This window comes from Bactrocera oleae, chromosome 4, assembly GCF_042242935.1.
Source record: "Bactrocera oleae isolate idBacOlea1 chromosome 4, idBacOlea1, whole genome shotgun sequence".
In the NCBI taxonomy this organism is placed as follows: domain Eukaryota; kingdom Metazoa; phylum Arthropoda; class Insecta; order Diptera; family Tephritidae; genus Bactrocera; species Bactrocera oleae.
The window spans coordinates 52,067,381-52,088,335 of record NC_091538.1 but is presented as its reverse complement, the minus strand read 5'-3'; the positions used below and the strand labels follow the sequence as shown (position 1 = coordinate 52,088,335).

The following is a 20,955-nucleotide window of genomic DNA, read 5'->3' as shown; positions in this document are numbered from 1 at the left end:
ATAAAATTTCAGATTGATATCGCAAACAAACCGACTTGGCTAAATCGACTCAGCAAGTCGCGCTGTTCGAAAAATTTCTATGCATAACTGAAACAATAAGGGCAAGACCCTATAAGATTGATAACTGAGATGATCTAAGTAATTTTTACACTTCATAACTGTGCTGTAGGATTAAATTATGTATTAACCCACATTTTTTTATTATAAAATTTTCTTTTATATTTGTAATTCTACCCACTATTAGTTCTATTTTTTATTTTTTCTTCATTTTTACTGATATTGATATGTTTTTATTTTCTATTTTTTATATTTTATTTTTTAACTTTTTTGGGTTTATTACGTATTATTATTAATATTTATGCTTTCGTTTTTATTTTTAATTAGTTTAATGTATACAAGTGGCACATACCATTACTGTGACAACACAACGACGATGCGGAGGGCATTTTTCTCAACCTCCACCGAAAAAAAAAATTAAATTAAAAATGTTTGTAATTCTCATTAATTTATTTAAATTTTTATTTAATTTATTTCTATTTCTATTTTTATTATTTTTATTTTTTTTATTACTTATTTTTTTTTTTTTTTTTAATTATTATTATTATTATTTTATTTTATTTATTATTTTTTTAATTTATTTATTATTTTTTTTAATTTATTTATTTTTTTATTTATTATTATTTTTTATTCTTTATATCTTTATATCTTGGTACCGTAAGACGGTTGGTATTGCAGACGGGCGTAATCGGACCTACGTAATCGAACTACGCCCACAAAACGCCATTAATCAAAACCAAATAAATTGCCATAACTAAGCTCCGCAATAAGAAACAACACTGGTTTTTGGTACAAAGGATCACATTAGGCAGAGGCATCTCCAGTTAATTTTTTTTTTAAGTGGGCGTTGTCCCGCCTCTAATAAGTTTAATGTGCATATCTCCTAAACCGCTAAAGCTATAATAACCAAATTCAGTGGGAGCAAATGTTTTTAGCACCTCTATTGACGGTGTGAAAATTCCCAATTCCCCTAAAACGGTACTTTTAAAAAAATACTGAGATGACTTTATAAGAACCGCGTTCAAAATTAGTCAGTGGGCGTGACACCGCCCACTTTTAGGTGAAAATCCATATCTTGGGATCTGCTTAACCGATTTCAACCAAAATCGGTACATAACGTTATTTTCACATTTATGTTATAGTGCGAAATCGGACTACAAACATGCCTATTTCCCATATAACACCATTTTCAATTCCATCTGATTCTTTCACTTTCCACTATGCATATCAAGCAACAATGATTATATTGGGGTAAAACTCTGCGTGAATAATACGTTTAAAGTTTGCCACCTTGTGACAAAAAATGGTCTAAATCAAACCAAAACTGTTCAAGCCCCTAAGTACTAAATATGTGTACCCCAGTGCCTTTAGTTGACCTTCTACCGAAAATATCAGTCAATCCACAAAGAAATCTCAAGCGAGAGCATAAAATGTGCGGTTACATCCGAACTTAGCCCTTCCTTACTTGTTTATTTTATTTTTATTTTTGTTAATTTTTTATATTAATTATTACAAATTTTATTTATTAACTTTTTTAACATTTTATTTTAATGTTTTTTTATTTTAATTTTAAGTTTTATTATTAAGTTTTTGTGTTATATTTTTATACATTTATATTTATAGATATACCCCTAAATTTGTAATGAATTTTAGTTTTTCAAAAAAACTGAACTCAGCCTCTCAATATTCACACTACACTGTTCAGAAAGTCAAACTCGTGGCAGGAATTGTAAAAAAAAATTATACTAAATAATCACATGAATATTCTATATATGTTTGTATGTATATGTAAGTCAATTGTGGCTTTAAATCAAGTTTAAAAAAATTTAAATTATTATTATGTATGCAAGAAATTAACTAGTCAAAACCAATAGCCAATCCAATTATTTTAATTTATTATAATTAAACAAGAATTTAATGTTTACGAGAAGAAGCATGAAAAAGCAAAACAAAAAATCGACAGTATCAGAAATAAAGACGTACATACAAGTTTATGCAGCAAATTGCATATAGAATGCACACACAAACTATGCTACCTCAAAAGGAAAAGAAAAATTAAAGAATGAAAAAAATAAGTACGTATTTATGTTGTATGGTTATAATAAATATGAATATCGACACAATTTAGCTAAGTAATACGCAATTCAAAAACTATGTTGTCGATCATAAAGTAATAGAAAAAAAAATGAAAAAAGTAATGCTTATTCTGAGTAAAACGATAAGCACCTGGCACCAAAGGTAAGGTAGTATTTCCTACAGCTGGTGGGGCGGGTATTTGACCAAATACCATCCCGTGCCGACCTCCTAAAGGTCTACCGGGTATGTGACCTATATAATGATACAATGTAGAGATGATACACAACAGAATACAGTGAGCGAGTGTGTGTAAATGTGTTGTGAAATAGAAGATAGATGGTTGTAATACAAGAAAGAAAATATATACAGCTAAATTAGATAAAGTGGCCAAAGATGTCTAAATGTTATTATTATTTATACAAATGTATATGAGAATAATTATTTTGAAACAATTTAATTTGTAACGTTCTGCAAGTTTTTGCGCCAATTTACAGTAATATTTAGTTGTACACAAAAAATTAAATAAATACAAAACAAGTAAAGGCTTGTTAATTTTGTTAGAAAATGTTAAAATGTATAAAACATGTTTTTAATAAAAAAAAAAAAAACAGAAACAAAAACAAAAACCAAAGAAAACTGACGTAGAGCGACTCGTGTGTGTGTGTATGTAGTAGTATGTTGTGCACGGTTAGGAAAGCGAAAGAGGAAGTTGCAATTAAAATTTTCGTTTGTTCAATTTTTATCTTTAGCTTTTTGGTTTTTGTTATTTCTAGGGAAATCGTATGAAATGTTATCAACAAAGAATATCAACACTATGAATATTGAAACGTGGTGGGTGCATAATATATGCGTACATACCTTGTTGGGTCAGTTGTACAACAGCTGCTGGTAGCTTTGTGGAGACTGCCACAGGCGTTGCACCTACGGCGGGAATTTTGATTTCAGCACCCTGTGGCAGCACGTCGCCACTTGCATTGGTGGTAGTTGAATTACCACTGACACACGCGCTACCAGGTGTTGAAGTTGTTGCTGTCGCTGTTGTTGTTGTGGTTGTTGCTGCTGCCGCTGCTGTTACTGTAGCATTAAGCAAATTACTAACGTTCGATGTGACAGCTGCTGTTGTGGACGCACTGCCACTGCCGCTGCTAATGCTACCACCACTACTATTACTATTACTACTATTTATTTCTGTGGCTATTTGAGATTGCGTACTCTGTGGAGGAAAAGCGTAGTAAACAACACAAAATTAATCAATATATGTATGTATACACGAATATGTAGTTGTTGCAGTCAAGTTGAAATTATTACATTTTTTTTTTAATTAAAAAAAAAAATTTTTTTTTGTAAGTATGAATCAGACAAATGCCTCGCAAATGCGAACATCCTATGAAAGCCGACATTCTCAAAAATAGAGGCCGTTAGCTTGTTCAGTGACATTTTATCATCATTTTGAGCGTGTATGGTATGTAGCTAGCTGACAACTACAATTTGTATGCGTATGCATGTAGGTATGTGTGTATTGTTTATACTAACCGTTTTATTTGTAATTGTGGTCAAATAGTCTTGTGTTTGCTTTTGTGTTTGCAATTGTTGTTGCTGCTGATTGCCGCTGGCAACACCAATTATAGTTGCTATATTATCAGTTGATTTTTGTTGTTGTTGCTGCTGCTGTACTAATGCAGCAGCTCTGTCCTCGTTAACTAACTGATCTAGACGATAAGCATTGCTAAAGGTGACGAATTGTGGGGTTGGTGGTTTCTTACGCCACGTTGGGTAGTCCATCATGTTGCCACCGCTTTGTAAATAGAATAATTCGGCGACATTTTCTGTGTGTCTAAACAAGTGAACAAAAAAAAACAAAAAGATTTTAGTTTTTGTTTTCCATAAATTAAGCATTGAATTCATGTACCTTTCTTTAAGACTACGCAAACGAAGATACTTTTGCTCCAAAATGCGCTTCTTGAGCGCATTTATATCCTGTGGTGCAGACACTGCCGTATTGCTGTTCTCCGGCGTACTCCCACTTGCTGGCAACAATGAAGCAGTCAGGCTACCACTGCCGATACTACTCCCCACTAGTTTCGGACGCTTGGCCAGCGGTGAACCGCTGTACGTATCTTGTTGTGCCGCCTCTCCAATTACACTTGACGTATTCGTTGAGGATATAAAACTATTAATAAGACTGCCTGACGTTTCCGTCGTTGTAACACGTTGCGTATTCTGTGCACCAGTTATATTATCAATTGGATTTTGTGTTAACGAAACAAAATCACTCGCTGTATTTGCTGTTACCGCGATAAGTGATGTTTGCGGCATAGACGTTTGCTGCGCCTGCGCCACTTGTTGTTGATATTTCTGTTGCAACGATTTGTTTTGAGAACTTTGTAAATTTGTTGAAGTTATCCTTGTTGTTGTTGTTGTTGTGTTAATTTGTTGTTGCTGTGTTTGCAATTTTGGCAAATGTTGCTGCGTGAACGCTTGTTGAAAGCTGCGAGGTGTAACGGATGTATCCACAAACGTTGTGGCCACTACTTGATGAGCCTCAGGAGTGGCAACGGTTATAGTTGTTGGTGCGATTATACCCGTATAGGTGGTTGTAGCCACCGATGCTGTTGTATTCGTAGACGATAAAACTGATCTATGGTCGGATACAGCAGGAGGGGCTGGGCTAGCCCGTTGATGCCCCCCTCCTGCTGACTCACCTTCATTCATGTTTGATGCATCTGTGTGAAGAGATCGAAAATGTTGTTATTGTTTTTCAATAAATTCCAAAAAAACATATGTATCAAAATACAATATAATAAAATTTTGAAAATTCCATTCAGCAATGTATATTTTGAGTTTACACAGATTTGTTACAAAATTATATCACTTTCGAATAAGGTACGTTATTTCAAAAGTGTAAAGCAAATTTTGTTTTTCTTTAGCAAGGTTACAAATTGTTTTATCACACAGTAAAATGATAACACAGAGTGCCCTTGCTTATCAAATATGCTGTATATAGGTAATAGATATAATTAAAATACTTGATTTGGCTTCACCAATGTTGCTTCATTTACAAAATCAATAAATTACGGATAGGTTATGTGCATGTATTATATTATATTATATAGACATATACCAGGAACCGTAAATAATGATTATGGTTTCGATTTAAAAAAAAATATATATATAAATAATAAAAAAAATATATATATATAAATAATAAAAAAAAAATTATATATGTATATATAAATATATTTATATAAAAAAAATACAATTACTTAGAATAGACATACAAAAAAAACTGATGATGTCAAGTGTAGTCCTAAACGATTTAACTATTTCTATGATAGGTTTTTAATTTCGCAATTTTATGATGCTTGAAGAATAATCATTAATTTTGATTAATATCCCTATTATGGTTTTCAACTTTATTCAGTTTAACTAAAGTTCAAGCAATTCCGCTACAGATCAACCGAACGCTTTTTTAAATTATGAACTATTTTCAGTGAAAGTTTCATTGGTCTTGCCAACTTAAAAAATGAAGGTTTGACATATGTTTAAGTTAAAAATTTTTGAATGAAAAATCAAAACAATTCATTTTCGTTATTGTTCACGAAAAGGTTAAATATTATAAAAATGGGCATCAGTTCTTATTTGACAATTAAATGGCTTTTAAATAATATTTATTACAGATTCATAGGTTATTTTCGTTTAAATGAGCCATTGTTTAGTTTCTTATTAAATGAGATGAAGGAACATTATAATTTTAAATTATTTTAACTTTGGGCTGAAGCAACCTACGATATCTATGGTTGTTACAAAACCTGCTTTTAAATATTATGAACACTATATTTCTGCTCTGTGGATAAAACACAAATGACTGAAGAGGAGCAAAACGCTACAAAAATTTACTCAAAAAGTATATGCCTAGGAATAGTACATTGTATCAGCTCTTTATGTTCGAACTTTCCACGATCCCTTAATTTTATTTTTATAGTATTTTAACCCAAGTTTGACAACACTTCAACCAAATATTTTTTGACGAATTGAGTTGATAATCATAAAACGAATTTCAAAACTTCAACCAAAATGCAGTGAGGTGGAAAACCGTAATTGTGGCCTAATTTTATAATAAATCATATGTGTATTTTCATAATTTTTGAGCAAAAATAAAAAAAATCACGAACAATCTGTATTTATGATTTTTTTCGCTCAAAATAAAACGCACTTTTAAATTAGTATTTTTTGAATCTAAAATTACAAAATCCAACAAGAAAACCCGTTAACTTCCGTTGCACCAAAGCTATACCATTTACAAATTAATATTTTTTCCATACAACGACTTGTATTTGATGCATCAGTTTCTATGACATCTACATATGTATGTATGTACCATATGTATATGTATAGCTGTGTAGTCCGATTTGTACAATTTGTTTGATGATTGTATCTTTCCCTTGAGCATTAATCTATATCTATTCCAAATTTCGTGAAGGTATCTTTTCAAATAAAATAGTTTTTCACACAATAACATAATCGTGATTGTTCAGTTTGTATGGGAGCTATATGCTATAGCTATCCGATATCGGCGGTTATGACAAATGATAGCTTCTTGGGGAGAATATAATGTCAAAAACTGAAAGTGTTCGGGTGCACATATAAACAGACAGACGGACATGGCTAAATTGACTCAGCTCGTCACGTTAATCACTTATACATACATATGGTATATAAATACATTATAGTCTCCGATGATTCTAGGTGTTACAAATTTTTTACTAAAAATTATATATTAAACACATGCTTATGTTTAGAAATACATTTTGTTTATTTATGAATTGTTGTACTTTTAACATAATTGAGATATAAATATCCCTATCATTTAAAGTGGATCAAACTGGACAGTGTGCAAAATTTTACTAAAATCGGTTCAATAGTTTAAGTGTAATTTGTATATGTATATTAATTACTTTCTTGTTGTTCCATAATCTAAACATTTCGAATATAATAAATATTGAATCAAGATATCCCATTGTTTTTTTACATTTATAATAAATGCAATAATTTAATATATAAAATATTTTTTGTTTACAAAGCAGCAATTTTTTGGTTATAATCATATATGCATATTCATATTAGGTATAATTAATGTATGTATGTCTGTACTTATACAATATATTAAGACAAATTTAACCGAAATAGATTTTAACAATCTTATACCGAGAATTTATTTAATATTAATATTTTATTTACATTAAATTTTCTTTCAAAAATATTGATTTATAATGACTACTGCACAATTTCTCTTTCCTTTAACATTTTGTGGGCTTAATGTTCGTTATTTCAAGTTTGAGTATTTGAACTTTAAACGCATGAGTTGGAAACAGACATGCAAGGTTCTTTAAATTAAAGACCTATCAATAGTAATGATTTTATATATAAAAAAAAAAATTTGCAATTTCAGATGTTTATTTAAAAAGATTATTGAACTTTGAACATAAATACAATGTTGCATTATTTCACATTTAATTATAAATTTAAAATAATTTATAAGTAAATTAAAAATGCTTTAATTTCGCAAGAATATAAATTGTTTTATCACACAGTTTAATGATAACACAGAGTGCTCTTGCTCTTTAATGTACATGTATGTGTTTGTAAGCATGTTCACTTATTAGATTGCAGGAAATTAAAGCCATGTGTACATACATACATAAAACTGTAAATGATCCACAATTTTCAACAAAAAATTTCGCCGGATTAGTTTATTAAAAAAATCATGCATAACATAAACCTACATACATACATATGTATGATTAAAAATATATTTATTTCGCTTCGGTCTTCAATTTTCTTTTTTGTTTCTATAATTTGAATCAAAGCGCAGTCTAGAACTTATGATTGTTTCAAATTTTAAGCCTTTTCAAGGGGAGACAAGAGAACGTTTTGCTTTCAGCTAAAAAGATAAGCATATTCTGTTGTGAAAATCTATCCAAAATTGTTTCCAAAACAAACAATATTTTTACCGCCCAACCCTAGACAATTGCTAAATTTAGGGAAAAAAGCAATAAGCCTTCCAAATACCAAGTCCATATATAATATATATAATTAAAACACTTGAACAAATTATCAGAGACAATAATTAACATCAATGTGTAAAAATATATATTAAAAAATAAAATAATAATAATTAAGATGAAAATATATATGCACAAAATATAAGAATCCAAATATAAAATTTATATTAGACATAAATCTTATAAATTATGTACCTAAATTTGTAATGTATTATATAGAAATCTAAAATACAATGCGATTTGCATTGATATTTTTATAAAAAAAATTTACTTTGTGTTTAACAATTAATTTTTATTTTAAACCCGAAATCAAAAACAGTATGAGCTAAATTTTTATAAGGCAGATGCTTAGATTTTCCATAATAAAATATACTTGTTTTAAAGATTTTGCACTTTATGTAAATTTTTATTGGAATGCATAAAATTTAAATTCAATGTATTCATTTAAAAAATTGCTACCAATTTAGCAAATAAAAAACAACAACGACAACACTGTGCTGAGAACGATTGAGTAACGAAACAACATCGCGCAACTTTCAAACGACTTCCCTGTTTTTGTGCGGCGGCCATATTGATATTTTATTTGCCGAAAGCCACATTGAGGGTTGTCAACTATATACACTTTTTTGCACTAGTCCATTCTGACGGCAAACCTAACGATTTAATACAGCCCGTTAAATAAATTAATGTTTTAGTTAAAGAATACACACAATTTATTCTATTGGCATACTTTTTCTTAACTATACCATATATCAACTGCGAATATTTTATATTTACGTACTGCAAATGCAACACTGCTCTAATCGAATTTTCTCTATCCCGAACAAACGAATGAATAGCACAACGACCATTTCAACTCACCTCAGACAGCTTTTTTCAATCACGAAATTTCTGGTTTTCCTGTAGACATCTGCCCAAAATTCAATGACAATTTGAATTTTTAAGCTTCAATTTCAATCGGAACACAAAATTTTTTTATTATTTTTACACTATTCTCCACAAAAATCACCATTCAAATTCTATGTAAAAATCTATGGAAATTTTCTGCGCTTCACCGGATTTCAGCATATGCTGTACTCTTCACACGCACAAATCACCGTATGTTCCGTCTCATTCAATTTTTAATTCTCACATAAACATAAAGCGCACCAATGTGCATTTCACTTCTGAACGCGTTGAGAACATTACGGAAACTGAAACGGCGAAGTGAAAAATCAGCCAGCGAACCATCCATTTTGCGTTTCGTCCGCTACTTTGTCAGCCATCTTTATGTAGAGTTGCATGGATTGGTACTAGAGATTATTGTCAATAATATTGAAGTACGAGCCGGTATTGTTAACAATTTATCAATTATAATTAAAATTTAGACAATATCTTTTAAATCGTAATTGAAATCGTTTTCCATTTTATAATTATTATAATTAGCAATTGTTATAATTATTGTAGATGTACTGTAAATAAGGAAATTCGTTTCCAATTTGATAAATTGGTTATCGATTTATCGAACAGGATCTCCACTCTAAGATTAGCATTTTCAGCTGTTTAGCGCCTAATTTTGGCTTCATTTGCATACTGTCGCAGAACTTTAAAAATTTTAAAACTATAGAATCTTGTTGTATTATGGCCGATTTGCAGAAATTCGATGGACTTGGGTTATCCACTTATCTTATAAGGAAGTTGCAAAAGAAAGGTATTTCCACCAGATATGAATTGCTCATTACAAGTAATGCGGAAATAATGGAAATTACGGGTCTTACGGAAGCCGCCATATTGGAGTTAAAAGAAAAACTTGGAAATGACTACTTCCACCTTCAGCAAAATAATTTGAATAATTGGAAAGCGTATACCAAAATTTATAACACCGGTATTGAAAAGTAAGTACGATGCACATAAATTATAAAAAAAAACTTCATAAATTTTACTGCTAACAGGTTAGATATTGTGTTGTCTAAAACACCGTTGAAAACTGGCAGTGTATGGGAAATATGCGGCAAGTCAGGCGTTGGCAAAACTCAATTGTGCCATACAATTGCTTTCAATTTCGCGGTACAACCTCAAGGCACAGTCTTATATATAGATACAAAATGCGACTTCTCTGGTACGCGCATCATGGAAATGCTACGCTGCCGTCATGTGGCAAATAATATTTGCGGACGTATAATGCAAGATATTTTAGTTGAGCGCACAGGCACTGCCGAAGGTTTGTGCGCCATATTGAAAAAGCTTGATTTGCAATTGAATGCTGGTGCTGATGCTGACGGCGGTAAAATAAAATTGGTTATCATCGATGCATTACCGGCTGTATTTTTTACATATCGCAGCGAAGCGGATTGTCTTAAAGGTTTGCAAATTTTGACAGATTCTATAAATGTTTTATAATATTTTAAAAATATTATTTTAGGAAAATATTTGCTGGCAAAACTAAACAATTTAGTTTACCAATTATCTAAAGAGCACCACATTGCTTTCATATACGTTAATTTGTTAGTCAACATTGAGGAAGAGCAACAAATAAATGAAGATTTAGGCATGCACCGCTATAATAATTTGTATTGCTATGAAAGGATAAAATAATAAGCTTTAAAATTATAGGTAATGAAGAAATGAGCGAACCATTTGAAATGATAGTCGCGCCACTAAATCCAGCTGGCTGTGTAGGCATGCGTCCAGCTCTGGGGGAATATTGGAATCGCGCACCGCACTTACGCTTATCATTGGAAACGCCAATAGACAACACCTCAATAACAAATGAACGCATATTGAGAGTAACTCGGAGTTGCTACACAGCCGTAGGCGCTACTTGCAATCTACATATCACAACAGCGGGTGTTTCCTAATTTAAATTAATTTATTGTAAGAAAGCAAAAGTAAGTTTTTTTTTTTTAAAGCAACACACATGTATTTCCAAAATCTTTTAAGACTACCCGTCTGTAAGAATGCTGAAATATAACGTCTACCAGAAATTATGATTGCTATCTAAGAGATTGAGATAAGAACTACAGTATTCACCATAAAAAGAACAATTTGTTGCATATCAGAAGACCACTAGTTTGTGGTTCAAGTGGTGTAAATTAAACATAAAAATGCTACTAAAAATTAAAGTAAATCATTCCTAAGGCTTCTTGGGTTTCGGTTTCATACGTCGTACTCTTCGAGGTTTTATGTGTGCTAGTAGGCGATTTCTAATATGCATCTCCTAACACACAATTGCGGTCACAGCCACAGCTGTTGACATAAGCAAGCCTCTACAAATATAAAGATTAGACACAGAGCATATAAAAGTATCCCGAAATTATTTGTTGTAGTGTTGTTTGAGACAAAGTGTGGCTTGAACTTTATAGTTGCAAAAGTAGTGTTATACACATTCTTCAATTATCATGTGCAAATAATGATTTCGTCTTATGCTTGGTGTTCGCTGCACAGTGTTATTCAGTGTATTCTAATCTTTCGCGGCGGCAAGTTATGCGCTTAATAGTAGCACTCTCTCATTTGATTTAGTAACGGTAGAACAGTTAGTTAGCATTTCAAAATAATAGTGCTTTCAACTTGGTAATATTTTTTGTTTGAAGTGTAAGCCAAAATGTCGCATGCTATACCGCAATTAATGGAAAATGGAAACGTTTTACAATCACGCGCGGTACTTAAAGTTGCTATTATTGGCGGTGGTTTGGTGAGTGCGTTTAGTGGAATTAGTTTTTTGGCAAAGTGTGTAAGAAAAATTAAATAACAACAATTTAAGAAAATAAACCATCTGAGTTTATATAAAAAGAATGTTTAAGTGAGTTAGTTTTTAGAGATTATTGTTTCGAAAATAGATTTTATTATTGGCTTCTAATTTGTTATCAAATTGTAAAATAAGCTAAATTTAATAAAAAGTTATACTTTTGCTTTTCACTTCAAGATTACTGAAACATTAAAAAATATATTTAAGAGTTATTTAATAAATTTACAAGTTCCAAAAAGCTGTATATACTCGCAATATGAAGTGTCCTGCGTACATTAAAGTGATTTCAAAATGATACTATTGTGTTTAAAAATCACAAGAATGTAGCTCAATATTATTTAAATCGGGATTAACTAAATCCTTGCTATTTTTGAATCAAAGCTAACGAAAATCTACAAAAACTTGAATACAGCCAATCATCAGGACATGTACATATGTATATGAGTCGAAGGATTTACGCCGCCTTTAAACTAAAAGAAATAATAAAAACAACTTTTCAAGATTTCCATAAATGAACTAATCATTTAAAAACTCATTTACATGCAACTAAAGTAATGCATGTGTTTATAATTGTTTAATAGTTATCAATTAAATTAAATGTGTATATTACATTGTCACAATCCACTTTTACTACAAATCAATCTGAATAACAGATCAGAATTTTTTTATTATTAGAATTATTTAGCACAAGTTTGGAAAAAAAAAATCATTTCCATTTTCTGTCAAGGATACAAGTGGTTCGATTATGCAAAATTATAATCAATTATACATAGTATAATACTACAAACAAATAAAAGCGTAATTCCAGGCATTCATATAAAGTCGGCAAACTTATAAGTGATAAAGTCAAATCGCTGATAAGAGCAATATTGCATTGACATTGTCAATCAGAGGTGCAGAAGCATCATTATCATAGAATTATTACACGTTTTTAAACATTTTCTTTCTTTTAGTATATTTTAGCTATTGATTGATAGCTGATTGACAGCGTGTATGCATTGAAACGTTATTTACTAGTTTTAACCGAAGCTATAATACCCTTCACAGGAGCATTTTTTATAACTTGAAAGGGTAGAAAAAGATTTTTATCTTGATTTTGATCGATCTGTTTGATTGGTAGCTATACGCTATAGTGTTCTGATCTGAACAATTTTTTTTCAGATTTTACTACGCTCATTATTTATATGGTATATATACTTTATATTGGGTGTTACAAACTTTGTGGAAAACTTAATATACCCTATTCAGGGTATGCGAAATATATAAACTTGTTTTTGAAACCCGTTTCGGTTTTTTTGTGGTTGTAAAGTCTAAAATACCATTTAGAGAGTGATGCTAAATTAAAAATTAATGATCTGTTTAAATTTTTAGAAATATTCGATAAAAATCTTGTAATGGTTATATAAGCACTCAATGTCTTAAAATTTGTCTTCGAAAGTATAAATATTTTTTATTTTGAAGAATTTTAACGCTCTTATTTAATATTAATTATTCATACTCCATGTACACCAGTGTGTACAGTTTAATTTATATATTATACATAAATAGTAGGTCCAACATTCCATTCATACTAACCACCTTTTTTTTATTTATAGGTCGGCTCATTAGCCGCACTCAGTTTCGCACGACGCGGTCACGAGGTACATTTATATGAATATCGTGAGGATATACGCACCGCGGAGCTGGTACAAGGTCGCAGCATTAACTTAGCCTTGTCGCAACGTGGCCGTAAATCACTAGCCGAGGTAGGGCTGGAGCAGGAGGTGCTCGAAACAGCGATACCCATGCGTGGACGCATGTTGCACGATATCAAAGGCATTTGTACGGTGGTGCTGTATGATCCCTGTACAAATCAGTGTCTCTACTCGGTGGGGCGAAAGTATTTAAACGAAGTGCTATTGAATGGTGGGTGGAAATTAGGCATTTTTTTATAATTTGAAATTTTTTATAAAATATAAAATTTTTTATAATATACAATTTTTGTATAATTTAAAATTTAGTATAATTAAATTTTTTTGTATTTAAAAAATTTTCTTAATAACATTTTTTTTTAATATTTTAAATTTTTTTTCTCAATTACTGCCCTTAGCGGGTGAAAAATTTCCCAATATTCAACAACATTTTGAACATAAGCTGCACTATGTGAATTTGACGGAGGGTCGCATGGAATTCAAGCGGTGAGTTGACATTTTTTTATTCCTTTTATCGAAATATGATTTTTGAAACTTTATATATTATGTAGCTCTGTTTTCTTTCTATAACGCTTTCTTTTACTAATACATCACTATTTTGTGATCTTACAGCGCATCCACAAAAGAAATAGTAGAAGCCTCCGCCGATTTGGTTATAGGCTGTGATGGCGCCTTCAGCACAATCCGTCAACAAATGGTCAAAGCACCTGGCGTCAATTATTCGCAAGAGTACATCGAACATGGTTATTTAGAGCTTTGCATACCAGCGAAGAATGGCGAGGTATTTACATATTCAAAGCTATTTTGAATTTAATTAATTATTATATTATTCTTACAGTTCCAAATGCCTGAGAATTACTTGCATATCTGGCCACGTGATGCTTTCATGATGATTGCACTGCCCAATCAAGATAAATCTTTTACAGTTACGCTATCGATGCCATTCAAGGTGTTCGACACCATACGCACCACCGAAGAATTATTAAGTTTCTTCCAAAAATACTATGCTGATGCAGTGCCACTGATTGGCGAGGAGCAACTGGTTAAGGATTTCTTTAAAATGCGACCACAACATTTGGTTTCGGTGAAGGTAAGCAGTAATACAAAGTGACTCAAACTCAACTTCAAATTCTAACTACTCATTTTCTTACTATCCTCAGTGTCATCCCTACCATTATGGCGCCAAGGCGCTCATTCTCGGCGACGCTGCACACGCTATGGTGCCCTACTATGGCCAAGGTCTGAATGCCGGCATGGAAGATTGCACTTTGCTTATGTCGCTCTTCAATCAGCCTAATCTAAGTACCGCCGAAATATTGGAGCAATTTACCGAGTTGCGTTGGCGCGATGCGCATGCCATTTGCGACCTGGCCATGTACAATTATGTCGAGGTGCGCAAAAAACATATACATTTTACGATTTAATACTAAACTAAAAATAACCATCTGTACTCTCATTCAGATGCGTGATCTTACGAAACGCATTAGTTTTCGCTGCCGCAAATGGCTTGACACACAGCTATTCCGTTTGTTCCCCAGCGTTTGGGTGCCGCTCTACAATAGCGTGTCCTTTACTAGCATGCCGTACAGCAAGTGTATTGCTAATCGCAAATGGCAGGATAAGGTGGCAATTGAATAATTTTTTTAAATCAAAATTTTCAAATTTTTTTAATGCTTTTTCTCCTTGCAGCTACTGAGTAATGTGTTCATTTCTGCGTCGTTGGCGCTTGTGTCTATAAGCATTTCAACATATTTTGGCGTTTTTTAAATCAGTTACTTTTAATTCATGCAGTTTCTAGTTATTATATAAGAATTACATGCTGCTTCCTAATATTCGAAGGTATTAGTTGCTTTGTTTTTATTTTGTCTTACGTAGAGTTTGTAGAAAATAGTGCATGTGTGGCTTGCTGTGTAGTTTATTGACATTTACAATAACATATTTAACATACAAATCCAAGTCAAATTTCATGAAGAAATCTTGCCAAATAAAAAAGTTTTCGATACAAGAATGTGATTTTGATCAATCAGTTTGTATGGCAGCTATATGCTATAGTAGTCCGATCTGAACAATTTATTCGGAGATAGTATCGATGCTTTGGAAGATAATTGTTGCCAAGTTTCGTGAAGATATCTCGTCAAATAAAAAAGTTTTTCATACAAGCACTTGATTCCGATTGTTCAGTTGATATGGCAGCTATGTATATGTTATAGTGGTCCGATATCGACGGTTATGACAAATGAGCAGCTTCTTTTGGAAAAAAGAACGTATGCAAAAACTGAGGGACTAGTTCGCTAATATACAGACAGACTGTATAACATGTCAAAATTTTACGATATTCTAGGTATGTTTTCTTCAAAATAATTATTATTTTATATTATCCTTTTTTATTAACTCAAAAAACTATCAAAAGAGCTGCTATTACATAATTTGGTTAAATGAAGATTTCTTAGTTTTTAATAATCGGTAGATTAAAAACTTTTTATAATATAGTTTAAAGGTTTAAAGGTAAAGATATTGAATTGTTTCTTTAAATAATAATAATAATTCATATTTTTGAAATAAATAAATTTTAAATATATTGCATTGATTTTTCGAACATATAACATATGAAAATTTCTTTCACTGTTGAATTTTATTTGTAATTAATATATATTTTGCTTAATAATATTACCACAACGCTTTATTACAGTGGTGACGCAAAATTCATAATTTATTTGGGCGGTAATATATATGTTAACTAAAAATATTATCTTTTTTTTTTTAAATAAAATTTAAAATTTTTTTTACAATTTAAAAAATATTCATGTTTGAAATGCTTTATGTTTTTTGTTTTGTCATTTCCAATATAATGCTGATTTCTCACCCAATTTTGAAATCAAAAATTATAAATTTCCATATTATAAGGTTGAAATATGCATTTAAATAATTAGAAAATATTTTTGGGGCTTACAACATTTTTCTTGTACTATAAACCCTTCACAGGTGCGTTTCTTATAACATAAAGAATTACAGCTAAAGTGATCCAATCTAAACAATATATTTCGAGATTGTAGCGTGGCCTTGGAAAATACTCTATTATAAATATCGTGAAGATATATTGTCAAATAAAAAACTTTTTCATACAAAAATTAATTTTTATAGGTCAGTTTGTATGGCAGCTGTATGCTATAGTAATCTGATCTAAAAAAATTTCTTCGAAAATTGTGGCGCTGACTTTATTAATACTCTATGTCAAATTTTGTGAAGATATCTTTGTCAAATAAAAAACTTTTCCTTACAAAAATTTATTGCGACAAATGAAATATATCAGAATTTCTTAAATAAACATGTGTTACACGTCATACATTTGTGGTAATTGCTTGCAAACCTTCAACGTTTTGTGCGATGAGTTCACTAATATGCAAGAAAAGCCCCAAAAAGATTGCCTAATTTTAGGCTGAGCACCGTACCGAAAGCACATGCTTAGCCTAATTGCCGCTACATAACCAACTTAACTCTTACAAATACTTCAACAGTGTGTGTTAGCACTTAAAAGATTGAAATTATAAAATATAAAACGCAATTATTTCATTTAGCATTAACAAATATAAACAGTTGCTCACCACACTCAGTGTAATTTCAAACGGTGCTTCACTCAAGTAACTCGCCACTGCTTTTTACTATTAAATTTAAATACTTTGCTCACTACGCACATGTTGCGGCTTCTTCACCTTGCGTCGAAATGACTTTCAGCAGTTTATGATTATATGTATGTAGCTCAGCAACTTATTAACTTTCTATTACCCACCACCACCACCACGTGGTTTCCAAATTCTCTAGTTAATTTTTTATTATTTTTTTTTTATTTGAGAGTGTGAGTATTAGTGAGTGTGTGTGTGTGTGCGTCTGAAATGGTGAGCGGCAAAAACTCAAAAATGACAACAAAAAAAATATAGAAAGAGAGTGTAAAAAGAAGAAAAAAATATATAAAATGATCACTTGTTGTGGAGCTCAAGAACAACACTGACGCATACATTGGCTTCACAACTGTTGACTATTGGAAATTTACTAGAAATATCTATTTTTGTTGGGGTTTTGTTTTGTTGGCATATTCTTAACAATAAAAAAATATGCCGGCCATGTAGTTAGTTATGCCACTAAGCACGAACACTTGAGTTATTTAGCTTACATATGTATGTATGTACTTATATGATATATGTATATGTAATAGTCACTTTTAATTTTTTTTATTGTAGTATTATATATTTGTAGTTTTGTTGTGAGCGCGTTTCTGAGCATAATTCTACAATTTTTTATTACACTCAGTTGTTGACCTCATATAATAGTTCCGCTCTCCCGCGTTGCCGTTTTCCTCTATTATATTATGACTGGCCATATGAATAATCATTTTACAAAATAACCCGTTGATATATACATACATAAGAACATTTGTATCAACATATTTACATATGTTTAGTTTTTGTTGTTAAATAGGAACTTATTTTGACGCAGTTTCTGAATTTCCGTACAAAAACAATATTAATATCTTTAAAAAAATATATGAAAAGCATACAGGCACTGGTCTATTGCGTGAATTTGTATGAGCAAACATACATACATACATACAATACATATGTACATGCGTAAGAAATATATCCTACAAGCAAATATTTAGAGATAATACATATATGCATATACTATATAAATAGATACATATGCATGTCTATATGTTGTTGTAAATATACTCCTCTAAGGTCGTTGTTCTTCCCCCATTTTTCGCATCTGTTGTTGTTGTTTAAGCTGGAAGTGTGTATATACAAACATATGTACCTATTTTTTGTTGATTGTAAACAAGAGCAATTTTTTATAAAATGTTTTTGCAAGTTTTTTAAGTTAGCAAACGAAAGTAACATTATGTTTTTGTTCAAAGTTTTTATTGTTATTACTATTCTTAATAATTTTTGTTTATAGAGTTAGTTTTTGGAGGTGAGTGAAGTGTCGGTTTACTAGGGTTATGTGAAACTTTTTGTAATATTACGAAAAAAAGCGAAAAGATAAATGAAACAAGAAGTTGGAATATTCGTATATTTTTTTTAGACCGTAAGGAGGGTTTAATATGTACGTCTTCGCACCATACAGGGATCGTCATCGTATGTGAGTGATTTATCCACTAAAACACTCCCCCCTTCTATCATAGTTTTTTCACTTGCCACGGGACCGCTTTCGCTTTACTTTAGGGCAAGGTTTCGAAGATAGTTCTATTGCAGGTCTTTTTCTACTCTCCCTGCATCCAGAGAGATTTCTATTTTGTCGGAAAAATTTTAACAAGCATAATATTTATGTTCCGATGTCTCACGTGCCAGTTAAGTTTGAAGCTATAAGGATTCTGAACATTTAAAAGCTATCAGAAATATGATCCGGAAAAAAAGTTGGCTCAAGCGTTTTGTTAATGAATATCCAAGCAGTGTTGACCCATTAATAGTTTTTAAAAAGCGGAACCAGCGGCTGCCAATTCTAGGCGTCTAGTTGATCCGTATATAGTACATATATATGTACTTGTATGTATATTTCTACGTTATCTAATTGTAGAGTTCATCTAAGAACCTAATATACTTACATACGTACATATGGCGATACTTAGCTTTTTTCTCATTATGTTTTAATGCAAATTTATTACTCTAAGCGTTTTCATCAGTTAGAATTCATTAGTAAATTTTGAACAGGAAGCTCGTAATCATAAGAAAACGAGAAAGTGTTTCCCTAAGAATTGCTATTTCTTGTTTTTTTTTTTTTTTTTTTTGTTTTGATAGAACAACAAAACAATAAAATCGCCACCGGAAGCACACCTCTGAGATATCACAGCTACTAAAAGCTAAAGCACATGTGCTGCATACATATGAACATATGTACATGCATATGTATGTACAAGTATGAAATGTCTATAAATATGCTTGTAAATATGTATGTATGTAAGCACATTAGAATTCCGCCAAAAAATAGCACATTTTTCAAATAACGACAATTACGCATACAATCTAAAATATACATATGTATGTATGTATATGAATTGAGCATGTAGCTATAATATAGCAGTGATGATATGTAAAAGTGACTTAAGTCGACTTAAGCGATTATATCCACTTGTGAATTTCCAAAACAAAAAAATCAATTTTTTTCCTAAAAAATCGCTTTTGCAGCAAATGTTTTATGGATCATTCTGAACATTTTTGCCTAAGAAAATATATGTAAGTCTAAGCTAATTCGAGCCAGCGATTTGTTAAGTGAAGTTTTGTTTTGGGATTATAAAATTTTTTTCGTCAGTTTTTGAGATATCCGAATGAAATATAATATATAGGTACATTTTGAGATTCTATTGATCATTTGTCGGAATCGGCCAGATCGGACAACTATACCACATATCTCTCATACAACCGATTATGCAGTTATTTTACTTTCCACTTTACTGCTAATCTTGCAGAACTTTTCTCTAAGTTATACTTAACATTGAAAGTGAAAATGGAGAAAATCGGACAATTATATCACATATCTTTCTTTCTTTTTTAATCTGGAATAATGCCTACAATTAAAAAGCTAAGAGCTCCTAATTTTGCAGAACTGTTCTGTAACATATACTCGTACTTAACATTAACAGTGAAAATAAACAAAGTCGGACAACACGTACTTGTATTATATAACATATGTATGTATATCTCCCAGTTTAGCCTAAATTATTTACTAGTAATCAATATATCTACTTTACTGTAAATTGAGTTAAGCTCTTTTAACATATTGCCGCAAATATAAACTACATATAATTTTGAAACAGGGTGTAAAGACATACATAAGTACATAAATATATACATACATACATACATACATATGTATATATATATGTACAAAACACATGGTAGATAGTAAACGAATCCAGAAGTTTCGGGAATTTCAAATAGCAAATAAAAAAAAAAAAACCAATGCCGTAATTCGGGATCGGAAGTCCCGTTTACTCGGGATTCATAATCACGGTACTGGACATCTCAAAATATTTTTAACTGTGCAAAAATCGCGAAATTACAAATTATATGAACGAATCCCGAAATTTCGGGAATGTAAAAAAGCAAATTTTTGAGAAATTTTAAAATAATGTTAAAATTTTTTACTGGTAAGTATAAAATTAAAAAAAAAAAATTCAATCGGAAATCCCGTTTATTCGGAATTCCGGTACTTGACATCTCAAAACATTTATGACAATGCAAAAAATTCAGTGCCAATTTCCAAATCATTTATACACCTACTCTGTTTATGTACATATGTGTATGTAAATGTATTCATGTTGTCAAGTTTAATACCCAACAACTGTATACAGTAC

At 31.1% G+C, this 20,955-nt stretch overlaps 3 protein-coding genes and 2 non-coding genes across 8 annotated transcripts in view; 2 read left to right on the top strand and 3 right to left on the bottom strand.

Annotated features, from left to right (window-relative positions):
- dom (domino helicase) overlaps positions 1–17,348 on the bottom strand; it is a 43,365-nt gene extending 26,017 nt beyond the window's left edge. For 2 of the 4 annotated variants that reach the window (XM_036363107.2, XM_070108160.1), the window contains exons 1-4: positions 9,057–9,205; positions 4,043–4,856; positions 3,667–3,967; positions 2,992–3,346 (exon numbers count right to left, since the gene is read on the bottom strand). In XM_036363107.2, coding sequence (XP_036219000.2) covers positions 2,992–3,346; positions 3,667–3,967; positions 4,043–4,845 — 1,459 coding nt within the window. In that variant the 5' untranslated portion in view covers positions 4,846–4,856; positions 9,057–9,205. Of the gene's footprint in view, positions 1–2,283; positions 2,386–2,991; positions 3,347–3,666; positions 3,968–4,042; positions 4,857–9,056; positions 9,206–17,212 lie in introns of those variants that run through there. The other 2 variants (XM_036363110.2, XM_070108159.1) reach the window with 2 other exon arrangements.
- Positions 3,481–3,587, bottom strand: LOC118681026 (small nucleolar RNA Me28S-Am2589). The gene has a single exon (XR_004976658.1). It is a non-coding gene; the product is annotated as a small nucleolar RNA Me28S-Am2589 (small nucleolar RNA).
- Positions 4,985–5,116, bottom strand: LOC118681028 (small nucleolar RNA psi18S-841/snoR66). The gene has a single exon (XR_004976660.1). It is a non-coding gene; the product is annotated as a small nucleolar RNA psi18S-841/snoR66 (small nucleolar RNA).
- On the top strand, positions 9,347–10,574 carry Rad51D (Rad51 recombinase D). The gene is made up of 3 exons (XM_070108482.1): positions 9,347–9,484; positions 9,831–10,069; positions 10,127–10,574. Exons 1-3 carry the CDS (start codon positions 9,347–9,349, stop codon positions 10,572–10,574), a joined length of 825 nt encoding a protein of 274 aa, XP_069964583.1.
- Positions 11,088–15,922, top strand: cn (Kynurenine 3-monooxygenase cn). The gene is made up of 8 exons (XM_014242867.3): positions 11,088–11,865; positions 13,515–13,824; positions 14,009–14,096; positions 14,223–14,391; positions 14,449–14,700; positions 14,771–15,001; positions 15,072–15,233; positions 15,300–15,922. The coding sequence occupies exons 1-8, from the start codon at positions 11,776–11,778 to the stop codon at positions 15,375–15,377; spliced, it is 1,380 nt and encodes a 459-aa protein (XP_014098342.2). The 5' UTR covers positions 11,088–11,775; the 3' UTR covers positions 15,378–15,922.
- Positions 17,349–20,955: the final 3,607 nt, after the last annotated feature.

Coding starts and splice junctions, on each gene's coding strand:
- cn (XM_014242867.3), top strand. CDS start 11,776: ATGTCGCATGCTATACCGCAATTAATGGAAAATGGAAACGTTTTACAA. Junction 14,097..14,222: donor GGTCGCATGGAATTCAAGCG/GTGAGTTGACAT, acceptor GTGATCTTACAG/CGCATCCACAAAAGAAATAG. Junction 15,234..15,299: donor ATCGCAAATGGCAGGATAAG/GTGGCAATTGAA, acceptor TTCTCCTTGCAG/CTACTGAGTAATGTGTTCAT.
- Rad51D (XM_070108482.1), top strand. CDS start 9,347: ATGTGCATTTCACTTCTGAACGCGTTGAGAACATTACGGAAACTGAAA. Junction 9,485..9,830: donor ATGTAGAGTTGCATGGATTG/GTACTAGAGATT, acceptor GCCGATTTGCAG/AAATTCGATGGACTTGGGTT. Junction 10,070..10,126: donor TATAACACCGGTATTGAAAA/GTAAGTACGATG, acceptor TACTGCTAACAG/GTTAGATATTGTGTTGTCTA.